At 39.0% G+C, this 14,225-nt stretch overlaps 1 protein-coding gene across 1 annotated transcript in view; it reads left to right on the top strand.

Moving 5' to 3' along the window:
* The first annotated feature begins 1,325 nt into the window (after positions 1–1,325).
* LOC125178477 (hemicentin-2-like) overlaps positions 1,326–14,225 on the top strand; it is a 32,122-nt gene continuing 19,222 nt past the window's right edge. The window contains exons 1-5 of the mRNA XM_047882271.1: positions 1,326–1,443; positions 8,788–8,941; positions 10,278–10,286; positions 13,191–13,333; positions 14,002–14,136. Of these exons, the coding sequence (XP_047738227.1) occupies positions 1,326–1,443; positions 8,788–8,941; positions 10,278–10,286; positions 13,191–13,333; positions 14,002–14,136 (559 nt within the window). The remainder of the gene's footprint in view (positions 1,444–8,787; positions 8,942–10,277; positions 10,287–13,190; positions 13,334–14,001; positions 14,137–14,225) is intronic.

Raw genomic sequence — 14,225 nt, 5'->3', positions numbered from 1 at the left:
ACTTGTGAACAAGTAATTTGGAGCCTCATACGGGTCGTGCACTAGTAATTTGGGGCATCCGACGTGTCATGAACCATTAATTTGGTGCATCCGACTTGTCGTGAGTGAGTAATTTGGGGCATCCGACATGTGCGCCCATTTCCCGTTGAGAAAACCGTCCTTACGACGAGGCTTTGGCAATAGAGTAACAGCTGGCGGTATCGTTAACGTTCCGTGTTTTGTTTGAACGCGTTCAAGAACAGACTTGTTAACGCTATGCAGATTGCAGAGTTATATGTTTCGACTAGATGAAGCTTGTCGATCAGAGGTTTGTTTCGAATGGAAATTCCTCTCACCTCGCAAATTGGTGGATGTTCATCAGCTACTTAGCTTCAAGGTCAGTCTTGGATATATCTGGCCAACATGCTAGTGGTCAGATCTTCAAGGGCTTGTCAAAAGTGTTATAAGAATTATCAACAGGCCAAGATAGGCTATGCTTCTATGCCGATATTACTATGCTTTTCCATGCTATCTGACTTGCCGTGAACCAGTCCCTCACTGACGGGAACTGTCATTGCAGTGCTCGGCTATGGCATCTGACTTGTCGTGAACCAGTCTTCAGCCGGAGTACCCGACGTGTCGTGAACTATTAATTTGGAGCATCCTGTAGAAATGTAATAAGCGCCCGTAATTTAAAACCTGTTCATATGATCTGACCTTCTTGAACGACAAACTTATTCTACGTTGTAACGTACCATTTGAATAAATTCACTCAGAATCTGTCCACTGCCCAGTGAGCACCTGGTATCATTTCCTTCCTAATTCATGAGGTCGCAGTCTCCCCAGCACGCTTAAACTAGCATTCCATTACATCCGACGTGTCGTGAACTATTAATTTGGAGCATCCGACGTGTCGTGAACTAGGTATTAATTTGGAGCATCCGACGTGTCGCGAACTAGGTATTAATTTGGAGCACCCGACGTGTCGTGAACTAGGTAATAATTTGGAGCATCCGACGTGTCGTGAACTGGTATAAATTTGGAGCATCCGACGTGTCGTGTGTCATGAACCATTAATTTGGGGCATCCGACGTGTCGTGAACTATTAATTTTGGCATCCGACGTGTCATGAACCATTAATTTGGGGCATCCGACTTTTCGGGATTAAGTAATTTGGGGCATGCGATATGTACGCCCATTTCCCGTTGAGAAAACCGTCCTTACGACGAGGCTTTGGCAATAGAGTAACAGCTGGAGGCATCGTTGACGTTCCGTGTTTTGTTTGAACGTGTTCAAGAACAGACTTGTTAACGCTATGCCGATTGCAAGTTATATGTTTCGACGAGATGAAGCTTGTCGATGAAAGGTTTATTTCGTATGGAAATTCCTCTCACGTCACAAATTGGTGGATGTTCATCAGCTACTCAGCTTCAACGTCAGCATTGGATACATCTGATCAACAGGGTGAGGGAAAACTCGCTATAAATTTACTTTCCGCTAAACTTACACGTCACGTCATGCGTGCAGGCAAACTTGCCCCACTGCTATCTCAGTCGTGGAGGAACGCGCACTTGCCGCTCCTCGTTTTGCTGTTTAGCCGGTACTCGGGTGGGCCTGCTTGGTAGCACTGACCACGTTACCTCCGGAGCCCTTGTTTCCCTTCTAAAGCTGCTAGAGTCAGCTAGTTCTACGCGGGCCAGTTTCGTCGCGTCAGCGTCCGTCCGCTGTTGAGCTGGCAAACCTCAAGTTGAGTTGGGCGCTGCGTGTGTGCGATCTGTCCGTGGTTGACCTAAGGAGGAGCCGACATGAAGCTTAGACTTTTTCTGTTAATTCCGTATCCGTTAAATGTGGATTTAGTTTAAAGTAACGTGATAGGTAAGCACGCAATGTGCCATTCTCTGTATCCGCAACTTTCAGCTCTTTAGGAATTTATTCATTTTCTTAGTAAAGTATTAAAACTTGTTCGCCTTGTCCTTCCTTCCTGCAACAGTCTTGAGGGCCTGCCCTGACAAACAGGCTAGTGGTCAGATCTTTAAGACTAAAAGTAAAAAGTATTTTAAGAATTTTCGACAGGCCAAGATAAGCCATGCGTCTACGCCGATATTATTATACTTTTCTATGCTATCTGACTTTCCGTGAGCCAGTCCGTCCCTCACTAAGGAGAACAGTCGTTACAGTGCTCGGCTATGGCATCTGACTTGTCGTGAACCAGTCCCTCACGTATGGGAACTGTCGTTACAGTGCTCGGCCATGGCGTCTGACTTGTCATGAACCAGTCCTTACTGACTGGAACTGTCGTTACAGTGCTCGGCTATGGCATCTGACTTGCCGTGAACCAGTCCCTCACTGACTGGAAATGTCGTAACTTTAAGGCTGGTGCAGAATTTATTCATGGAATTGTATAAAGAGGGCTCGAAGATATGGCACGCATGCACGAGGCAGACACATTGACTGACTTTATATTTTTTAGATATGCGGAAGGGGATCATAGTTTTTACTTGTACTAATATTTTATAGAAACGTATGGCTTTACTTATAATTTAAAGAATTTTGTGACTTTGAAGGATGAAGTTTCTGCGATTATTTTATTTCTAAGAAAATTTTATCATTCAACTCTAGTAATAACATTTATAAAATGAGTTTCATGTTAATGAGATCATTGTCTGTTTAATGTGTCTGTCGGAATAAATGTCCTGATTTAGAATTTCTCCTTCATTTTAATTTTTTTATTTAATGTTTGATAGCTCCTCTATGTTTATGTTAAGTGACTTTTAATTCGTTCCCTGAATGTAATAAGTAGACGCACATAATTGCATCAGCTCTGAATATTATATTAATTAGCGCATACTAGTTCATTTCATCACTAATTATTTAATTGTTCCAGACTCCACTTGAAATGAACATAAATGAATTTGCATGGCAATGATTCTTAATAACCTGCATTGAAGTGATTAGTTTAATAAGATTGTTAATTTTATTTGAAAATATAATTCCTAAAAACATTAACGGTCAACGAAGAAATTCATGCTCCCATATTGATTATTAATTTCAACATTTCTCAAAAGATTTAATAATAAATGTAATAATAAATAATAATTTGAACCGACGTTATTAAAATACATTAAAATTTCTGTGCCTTCTGGACACGAAAATTGTCGCTTAATTGTATCTGGATAGAAGCGATGCATTTTGCGGGGGAAAACCAGGACAGCTGGCAACTGGAAATAAAAAAATTACAAGATCAAAACTAAAAAATGGATGAAGAAAAATAAAAACACAAGAGTGGCTTGAGTTAAAAAAAGAAGAGCAAGGCTAAATTTTCATGGGTTGTTTCCTGGTGGTAACAAGATAGCTTCTTGTCCAGGCGCATGGAAACAGAACAAAACATCGACTTTCCTGTCCCTGCAGGCGATGAAACTTTAATATTCGCGTCTTGTGTTTCTGGCGGAGGAAAAACATTATATGTTGGTGCATTCTAGGTGGTATTATATATCTTGTGAAATAAAGATGTGTTTTCGATGGATTCAAGTCTAATTCAAGGTGCTCGCCTCAAATTTACTTTTCTTTTTACCTCCGCTAATTTACGTCCGTCTAACGTATAAACTCGTCGAAATTTTCATTGAAATTAATAAAATTTAATGTATTAGACGTCTCAAACATTCTTGTCTGTGATGAAAATAAATAAATTTTGGTTAGATTTATGAGGCGTGCGATGTAATGGTTGGAATGTGAATGAACTTGCAGATCTAAAACTCTGGAATTATTTTTTGTTACATGTTTATGTAGGACGAATTAAGCCTTTTGAATTCAGAGTACACTAATAATTTGAAAATAAAAGTTATGATTTTGACGCAAACTATTAATTAAGATATGATCCACAGACACAAGTAATTCTATCCCAAAAACCGTTAAATATATCCGTTCTTTTCATATATACATCATATATTCATCTATTCAAATCCATCGATCCATCGTCTAGGACGACGGATTTGAAGCATAATGGAAATCCAAATCGCAGGATTTTCTCCAATTCGTGAGATATCCTTCACAACATGACACATCTTCCAATTATTCAGATATCTTCCACATCAAAAGACATCTTCCCCATCGTATGATATCCTCCAATAATTCCGATATCTTCCATATCATAAGACATCCTCTACATCATGAGATATCCTGCACATCATGAGATATCCTCCACATCAATATCTTCCATATCATAAGACATCCTCTACATCATGAGATATCCTGCACATCATGAGATATCCTCCACATCATGAGACATCCTCCACATCATGAGACACCCTCCACATCATAAGACATCCTCCACATCATGAGACATCCTCCACATCATGAGATATCCTGCACATCATGAGATATCCTCCACATCATGAGACATCCTCCACATCATGAGACATCCTCCACATCATGAGACACCCTCCACATCATGAGACATCCTCCACATCATGAGATATCCTCCACATCATCGCGGCGCCGACGTTGTGCATCACTACTCATCCCTAAAGATGTCTTAATGCAGAGAAACATCCTCGAGTCTGATGTAAGGCTCCATTTCAGAGCATTACCCTTCATTGTAATCCAAATGCCGCGCTTGATCAGACCCTGTCATTGATATGCGACTCGTTCCCCAGCTCATCTTTATGAAGGCTTTTAACGTGAATAATAAATCTTTTAAACGTGTTTGGTGTTCGCTGGTCTGTCGGTCCCGGCCTCGATATCGTCGGTCATTTCCGCGGGATTTGGTACTCGGATTTTGAGAGAAGCTTGTGGACGTGTCATGACACTGGACATAGTAATAGAGGTCGTGTAAAATTATTGTTACAGTTATTGCATTGCACTTTATTGCAGTGAATTTTGTCATGTTTTTGACATTCATCAACGTAAACACATATTTGCGCATTACAACTGAGAATGGGGCAATTTACAATCAATCTATTGCATAATAACCAATACTATTCGTAAAAAAATATTTCCCAAATTTAATTTCTTGAATTTAATTAACAAAAGAAATTAACCTTATCTGGTTAATGAAATTATTTCTGAATATACAATATCAATAAATGAATGTATAACTCTTAACGCAATATTTAAGGTTATATTTACCCTGGCTTGGGAATAGCTTTATATAAATTATTCTCAAGGAGCGAGGATCACGTGAGCGTAAAAACAGCAACTCCTGACTGTATCATTACAGTCCTAATGAAATGGACTGAAGGTCTTGATTTAAACAGAGCAGAAAAAACTATTCCTTAGGAGTTATAATGAGAAAAGTCAAGTGCATATAATACGTATACATTTTTTGTTGTATTTGAGAATGAAAATTTGAAATTACATCAAATAAAAGGGAAACATAGAAGTCACATTGCAGTGACTTGCACCATGGTGAAGCTTTTGAAAAGAAAATGTTCATAATTAAGTCATGACCAGGAGCAGTATTTTTCAGTGCTCGAATAGCCTGAGAAAACTCACCAAATGTGAAAGGAACACAGTGATAATTCTTGAGTCTGGATATATCACTTATCACTTCTGAGACTACTGCTTCAGCAGTTGGAGTGTAAAGACCAGCAGGTAAAAAATGTTCAGAAAATAGTGAGGCTTTGGCTGAGTCCGCAACCTGTAGTGAGAAAGCCGCAACCTGGTTAGCGTTATTAATAAATATAGGACTAATTAAAATATAATAATAATAATAAATATTACTAATATAAATAAAAATAAAAGCCGCGACAGAGTGCATGATGTAAATTAATTGAAGAAAAGCATTACTGTACATGAATGTTATTCCTGCACTTCTCGCCAACTGTTGACGATGAAAAAAATAAGAGGAAGGAAAAAGGAGCATGAAAAAAGAAGCATAAAATTTCCATAAAATTTGCGTCTCCATCACAGTCCAGTTGTCAGGCTGAGCGTTGCAGTTTCTTATCGCCACAATTTCAGATCTTGGAAACTTGGAGCAGTGACAATTCATAAGACAACTTGGGAACAAACTTTGGCTTGACTCATTGCAAGTAGCTGCAAAACTTGACACCTGTTTGTTCCTGTTGACAGAAGTCGGTCCAGTCTCACGCTCTTAGATTGGCATTTTGTGAACAATTTGTGTAGTTACGCTTTGAAATTGTTGTGTAATTAGCTAGCGTAAGTAATGGCTTGTGTTCAGTACGAGGCTGTCTGGTGAAATTTCAGCATGAGTATTTTTATTTTGGCAGATAATTAGAAATTGTTGAGGTGCTTGAAGTCATGAATTATAATTGAAAACATACACAACATCACATCAAATATATTACGCAAATACTTGGGCTTCGAGAATATTTCTTATATTTTTTACGAACTTCAATACATGAAATAGCACACACGACTAATTTAAAGCTTCAAACTCATCAGCGTTAAAAATAGTTGGATGCAGTCTTTCCTGTTTACGTGATACGCTCTCCCTGCGTTATAATCATGAAATTGGGCATGCAATTTGTTCTGTTGTTTCCGAGACGTTGAATGCAGCGTGCGTCGGATAACATCCATCACATGGCGGGACATGCCGCTATAAGCTGCTCCATTTGAGGCCAATTTCCCTATGTGATTGGCGCCCAATCACTTGACACTGATTGACTCGTCAGTGCGTGCGGTAAAATTCAAAAATGCTTGATCCGCTCATAGAAAGATTTATTGAAGCGTATGTATCACATTCGATAGTTTATCTGTTTCCAGTGTTAAGTTTTTGGTTTCGTTCTCTGTACGTAAATCACGCTTTTGTAAAAAATACATTTCTTTGATCAAAAATTAAACTCATTTTTTGAGCATATTTCCTTTTTTCCTGATCACATTGTTCACCCTTACTGACCACGATTGGCATCGTCAAGCAGGAACAGCCACCGGAGAAGCGAAATCTTTCTTGTTCGAAAACCGCTCCCGATTAGAGAGTAATATTCCATTTAATTTAATTAATCAAACACTGAAATTGATTATTTATAGGTAATTCAAGGAAATCGTCACTGGGACTTGCAGGCCATAGGCCTAACGAAATACTTACTATTTAATTTCTAAGATATTTTTCAACATCTTTATAATATTCATCAAAAGTTAGAGTCAATATAGTTGGTACTTTTGCAGAGAGGTTTGAAGCGAGAATTTTGAGAAGCTCATTTGTCATTGAATACCGACCGAAGTGGTTGAATGCAATTTAAATAATAATAAGAATATCACGTTATTGAAGAAAATTAAATTTATTTCCACATCCACCTTCGTTTCCCTTTACTTAAAAACTAACTATTAAAATAAATTCGCATACAAACAGGAAAGATACTATTAAATAATCATTCCATAGTTAGTGGAAACATAATGAGATCGCATTATGAACTTGCAGTATCAGCCAGACTCAATATACAGCATAGCTCAGAAATACCTTCGCATACACTAGCAAAAATACGCAGAGTTTTGTACAGACTTGTTAATTAAGTATTTTATGCAAGCCTTACAGGCGCGGTGCTGGAGCATTAGACGCGCAACGAGCCCATCTGGCAGCGCCACGGCAAATGAAGCCTGGCTTCAAACTCTTACTGGCAAATGAAGCCTGGCTTCAAACTCTTACCGGCATATGAAGCTGCGCTTCAAACTCTTACTGGCAAATGAAACCTCGTTTCAAACTCTTACCGGCATATGAAGCCTCGTTTCAAACTCTTACCGGTATATGAAGCTGTGCTTCAAACTCTTACCGGTATATGAAGCCTCGTTTCAAAACACTTACCGGCATATAAAGTCTCGCTTCAAATTTTTACGGACAAATGAAGCCTCTCTTCGAACTCTTACCAGTTAATTTTNTGGCGCGAATATGGCCTCGTTTGCGATCGTCAGAATTTGAGAAATTCAAAAATCTGCGAGTTGTAATCGCACGATCACCCAAATCTCTTGGATTTTGCAGCCTCCGCTCTGCGCCTGAACTAATCCCAAGTTGCAAATCGGAGCGGGTTTATGAGATTTTCCTTTTTAAAGCAGATTTACGATAGCTGAAATCCTGGACTCCCTCTAGGTGGATTTTTGGAATTCGCTCGCAGGTGCAATTGAGTTACCGAAACTTTGAAGCTGGTCTTTAGTCGAGGCAAGTAAGCATTAAAATAAATAAGTGGATTTCTTATGAAACCCTATTATCTGAACAATTTAATTTACTCCTTGTGCTATTACACCTGCAAAACCGCTGATGCAATTTACGCGTTAATTCGGGCGAAAACAGTCACGGGATGAGGGGATGTATAAAAAACATTTAATGTAAATTGCGTACAGACCCCTGAAAGTCATTGAATGCATCAAGAATATGATTATTCAAAAGTAATAAGTTGCTAAAAAAACATCTTACCTATTTATTTAATTTGCCTGGGTTTGTTTAGATTCAGACAATTCACCCTATGCTCAATAATTGATTTCCGTAGAGCGTTCTGACTCAACTTAATAAAAGTAAAATAATAATATTTATTATTACGATCAAAATAACCATATATTGTTGCAAAAAAAATATATATATATCCGGAAATAATGAACTATTCAATGAGTAACTATAAATAATATGATCTGGAAAAAAATATGTCTAATTCACTGGGGCATGTAAAAGTAGTTACATAATTATACTAAATAATATGTTGTTTGCAAAGTTGATTCAGTTTTCAACAGACCATTGCCAAATATTTCTAAATTTATATGGCACAAAATTTTAACCGATTCAAGATTTCCATAGAAATTTACAAGCCAAAATATAATATTCATTTCATATTTTTTATATAAATATTTTTATTTTCTACGTGGCAGGCTCAATAGAGCTGGTACCGAGCAGCGAGTCCCAAGACGTGTCGTCGGGTTCGAACATCGTCGTGACGTGCAAACTGAGCGGCAGAGGCTTCACCTCGCATCGGATATGGTGGACAGGTCCTAGTGACCAGCGAGTGCCCACCAGACTTAACAGGTTAGTGACAGGTTATGTTAAGCTGTAATAACACATAAACTGTTTATCAAGGCTTGGAAGTAATCTTACACTCAGAAAAATGAGTGAAACTTTGGCCCAAATAGCGATGCATTTTTCGCCAGTGGATGGGACATCCTGACCAAATTTCGGCCAGCAAAAGAGTGCATATCAGTGCAATGGCCGTTCTCTGCTCGGACTGTGCTTAAGAATGTGTGTCACTATTCGGACAATATGGCCGAATAGTATGCTTGTTGTGGCCTTATGGCCTTTTATCATTGGCCTTATGGCCAATATGGCCTTGCTTTATCCGTGTAACCTTGAATAAGACAAGGTAAGGAGGATTAATGGCAATTTAACGGGCTTCTTTGCCCAAATAGCTCGATGCACTTTTGACCCTATAATGGGTCAACATGGCAGAGTTTGACCAGGCAAAAATGTATATCAGCGCTACATCATATCTCTGTTCTTGCTGTGAGTGAGAAAGTGTGTCCTTATTCGGGCAATATGGTCCTTTAATTTTATGCGTGTGCGTTTCAACTATTTATGGCATAATTAAATTTTATATTTTCAAAGTTTGATTGGCGTAATATATCAAGTTGAACTTATACGACACAATTTTTCTTTCTTTCTCCGGTCAAGGAATGGTGCTATAGATGGGAGTCATATCCTGGTACCTTCATTGGCGTAAAGTCGTGAAGTGAAAATAGGCTAATGTCTCGACCACTGATCAGTTACTCGCCGGATTAATCTGACAATTTTTGAAAATTATTTGATGTTTTTCCAAGAATAATTCTAATAGAACAATTCTTCATTTTTTTCCAATGCACGCATGAAATGTTATTAGTAAAATCATTCTTGCAGTGACAATGAAACAGTTAGTTTTGACAGAAAGAATACTGATTGAAAATACCCATGATTGATCCTTGATATTCCAGCCACAGCAGAATGAGTTTTGAGTAGCAATGAATTGAATGAATTGTGTTATCTCTCTGATTCTTATCTATACAGATTGATTGAATGAATAAAAATAAAGCGAAAATCAATTAAATGCAGACGATAGAATAAAGGCTGTAATAGAGTACGATACCGATGTGTTGGAGATATAGGAATAGAAACATGTAGGTTTGATTGAAGACCAGAGCATGCTTTTTATTAATTATTTTAAGTTTAAGCTCTCGTCTTCAATCAAACGTGCATAAAAGAAAAGCTTCTGCCGAACTACACCAAATAATAGAAATACTGTATATACAGTATAGATCAATGGGATAGGAATTGTACTATAATATTTTCGCTTTATTTCATCCGTTTTTTCTATTTCATGCTGCTGATTTTTTAGCAACAAGAGGTAAGTGGTGTGAGTAGAATTTATAGTGGATACAAAATTCTATTATGTACAAACCGGTTAGGTTACAACTGTTCCTTCTGATAAGTATTTAAATTTCCTTTTTATAATTGCGATTTTTTATTTCATTCTTATTCGAGTAACTCAAAGTTTTTCGTACTGGAATTTATCTAGGAACTTTTTAGGCATAGATTTCCTTGCTATGCTTAAATAAATTATTTTTCTTCGTGAAAATTTATTTTTCATTTAATGTAAAAATAAATTCGTGAATTATAAGGAAAAATTTGCTTTCGAACAAGAATTTACTTTTTTCTCGTGGCATCATGAGCTCAATATTCCGACAAGTGCTTAAAGTCCTACAAAAATTCGGAAAAAATTATTGGTCCTGCAAGAATTCAAACAACAGAAATGAGTTCTACAACAATTCGCTCAAAAACTCTTTGTGAAGGTTTTTCAAGGCAAGATAATTTTTTACTTAAGATCGTGTTTCCAATTTCTGGTTCAAAACTCAGACAGAAAAGGCACCTGTCGCCACCGCCTGGAGAGGGGGGGGGGGGGTTACCGCAAGCTGATATTTCTGGTTCCAGTTTTAATTTGCGTTGCGAACTTTCATATTTATTAAAAATTCCTGGTAATTTTGTCGGAAGCAAACACCGAACGCAGAATAGACGTTCGGTTCTAGAACGTGGGTGGGAATAAAATTACGAATGATTAAAACAATTTTTGAATCATGTAGAGCAGAACAAGTGTTGAAATCGAGAGTTTTTTGAGTTGAAGTCACGCAGCTGTTGAAGTATTCATCACGGCCGTCAAAAGCGTCTTGCAGTATTACGCGTCTCGGTCGATTGAAAAAATGGCTGTCAGCAAAATTCATTTTACCGCGGCACAGCTGGGCTTGAGCAATGTAGCTGTTGAAAAACTCCATGTTTGCGTCCAAGAAGAGGAATTTATCGCTCTGGCAACTTGATAAGAGGCGTAAGGGGCCGTGCTGGTAGAGCCTTATAGAATTTCTCCAGCACTTTGCAGTGCGACCGTTCGCCACTATTTTGCTGCACATGAGGTCACCACCTTTAACCGCACAAAATGAGGTCTATTCACCACTTTTATTAAAGCACAGAGCTTATTTATGCTGTATTTTCTGCTAATTAAGGGAATTTATTTACCGATTTTATGTTACAGAGAAAAAACAAATGGACGGTCACTTTTTCCATCATCAATCGCATCCTAATTATTACTTTCACTCGAACGGAGAAACCCGGAAACCTTGAGTTTATTAACTTATAGGGGCTTATGATCTCAATTTAGTTTCAGTTCATCATCTGCAAAGCCAGAAAATTTATTTAGCAAAGGACTCTGTGGCAGATATATTTGGTGTTGCTCGTCTCTATTTTTTTCATGGTTATTATATAACCCGCAACCACGACATTTCTGTCACCAGACCTGATGAATGCCAACGATGTGACCTGCCTCTTACTCTTCTAATGGCACATGTCGTAAAGTTTCATATAAAATTTATCCATATATCACTGCTAATCTTATGTTGTAAATAATGTGCTTCAAAGTTTGGTCCATCATTTGCTGAATTTTGTTTGTTATTGCATGCGACAACCCTCAAGGTATCCGCGATACTCAGGGCTAAGATCAACCCAATTTTGCAAACAGATCTTCAAGCACCCAACCTCTTAATTTACTAACCTGATACATTTCCATTTCATTTTTTCATTGCGAAAATAATTTATGGCCCACCACTGTAATTGCTACAGCCTGAGGTCGATATTTGTTAACATTTGGCGTCATGAGAGTATCCCGAGTTTTCGAGTATTTTAAAATGCTTTTCCCAAGCTTGTGAGCGTGGAATATTTCACAACAATTATTAGTGCTTTCGAATTGCAATTTTTCCAGACGACACCAAATATTTTCCGAAAAATTACTTGTTTCTTCGATGATTCCGATGTTCTCTTAGAGCCAGCCAGCCCACCCAGTGCATTAGTTTTCTTGTGATAGCCTTTGTTCTTTCTCGACCATTACCTCTGGCGCAGGTCTTTGTTTGCCCCTTGGTTTTTATGGCGCAGTCTAATAGTCTTTATGACTGGGCAGATAAGGACACCGTTGTCCAAGTTGCGTTTTCCTCTCGTTTTTGCGCTGTTGATAGCTACACCATCGGCATGTTTTACAGGAAGCATCACGATGTGCAATGACCTTTACATACACGAGTATAGAAGCAAACGGTTTTTGCTGTGCGTCAAAATCATATTATTTGCCAATGTTAATATTTTGTAGTATTTCGTTGCTTCCTGGAGGAAATGTTGATTTCGTATGATGAGTGCTTACGCAGACATTACGCAGAGTTCCAGAGGCGACTCGTGATTGAACATCTCCTGGCAGCAGACATTACGCAGAGTTCTCTGCTTGACTTGCGTGATCGTCTTGTGGCAGATACTTCGCTTAGTCTCATAAGCGACTCTTGCTTGCTTGATCTTTACAAGGGCCGGGCAATCAAAACCCGCTCAGGTTCATGTAGAGAACTAAGTACAACTACACGTCATTCATGTTGAGAACTAAGTACACGTAGATATCATTCATGCTGAGAACTAAGTTCATGTACACGTCATTCATGTAGAGAACTAAGTTCACGTAACGTCCTTCATGTAGAGAACTAAGTTCACGTAACGTCCTTCATGTAGAGAACTAAGTTCACGTAACGTCATTCATGTGGAGAACTAAGTTCACGTAACGGCTGATTTCTCATCTGCTATTAATCAGCTTAGCTTGAAAAGCCGTCAATTATTGATCTTAGTTACAAACGCGCACCTATTTTGACAATGGCGCATCTATTCTTTTTGACAATACCGCACCTATTTTTCGACAATAGCGTACCTATTTTGACAATGAGAGCACTTACGACAGGTATTACGCCGAGGAGCCGCTGGACGGCACTGAGGTGTCGCTGATACTGGAGGGCGTGGAGCAGCAGGACGCGGGGGCCTACACATGCCACGCTACCATCAACGGCCGCACCACCACACGCAGCTTCCTCCTACACGTCCACAGTAACGTCGCTGTCTTCTCTAGGCTGACATTCTGGAATTAACGTTTTTTGATGGGGATTTCAACGTTGATTTTTGCCATCCCAGTAAAAATTAAACAGACGCGGCAGCTTCTGATTTGGATTACCAGAAGCTGGGGCGACTCTTAATTTTGTTACCCAGTGAAAATTTACAGACGCGGCAGCTTCTGATTTGGATTACCAGAAGCTGGGGCGACTCTAAAATTTTGTTAGGAATGGATGTCAACAGCTAGGAACGTCGCTGTCTTGTCTAGGCTGACTTTCTCGACTTAGGCTTTTGAAGGGGATTTTAACGTTGATTTTAACCTTGATGTCAACAGCTACTAATGTGGCTGTCTATTGTAGCCGAACATTAATTCTTTACTTAAGGTTTTGCTGGTGATTAATAATATTTAAGGCAATGTCTTGAGTCTTTAGACTGAGCTAAAAAGCTCTCTCGCCTTAATTGAATTTTTAGGTAATTAAGCTTTCTTATTGTTTTTATGACTTCTGGGATTGGGTAGCACAATAATTGAACTTTCAAATTTCAAGTTTTATCTACCTCTACCTCGAGATACCCCACGCTAAGCTAATACATGGTTGGTTGTCTATTCACGTCAATTAATAAATTTTTTATACACAGAGACTGTATATATTTTATATTTCATCCAGAGACCGTAGAGTTCACCGGCACACCGCAGCACCAGACGCTGTCGGTCGGCGCCGCGTCGTCCCTGCGCTGCACGGCGCGCGGCGACCCGCCGCCCAGCGTCGCGTGGAGCGTCCGCGGCCGCAGACTGAACGCCGGTGAGGGAAGTCCGGCGTGGTGAGGGAAGTCCGGCGTGGTGAGGGAAGTCCGGCGTGGTGAGGGAAGTCCGGCGTGGTGAGGGAAGTCC

This window comes from Hyalella azteca, unplaced genomic scaffold (assembly GCF_000764305.2).
Source record: "Hyalella azteca isolate HAZT.00-mixed unplaced genomic scaffold, Hazt_2.0.2 contig10062, whole genome shotgun sequence".
Classification (NCBI taxonomy): Eukaryota; Metazoa; Arthropoda; class Malacostraca; order Amphipoda; family Hyalellidae; genus Hyalella; species Hyalella azteca.
This window is presented reverse-complemented; position numbering and strand designations above follow the sequence as displayed.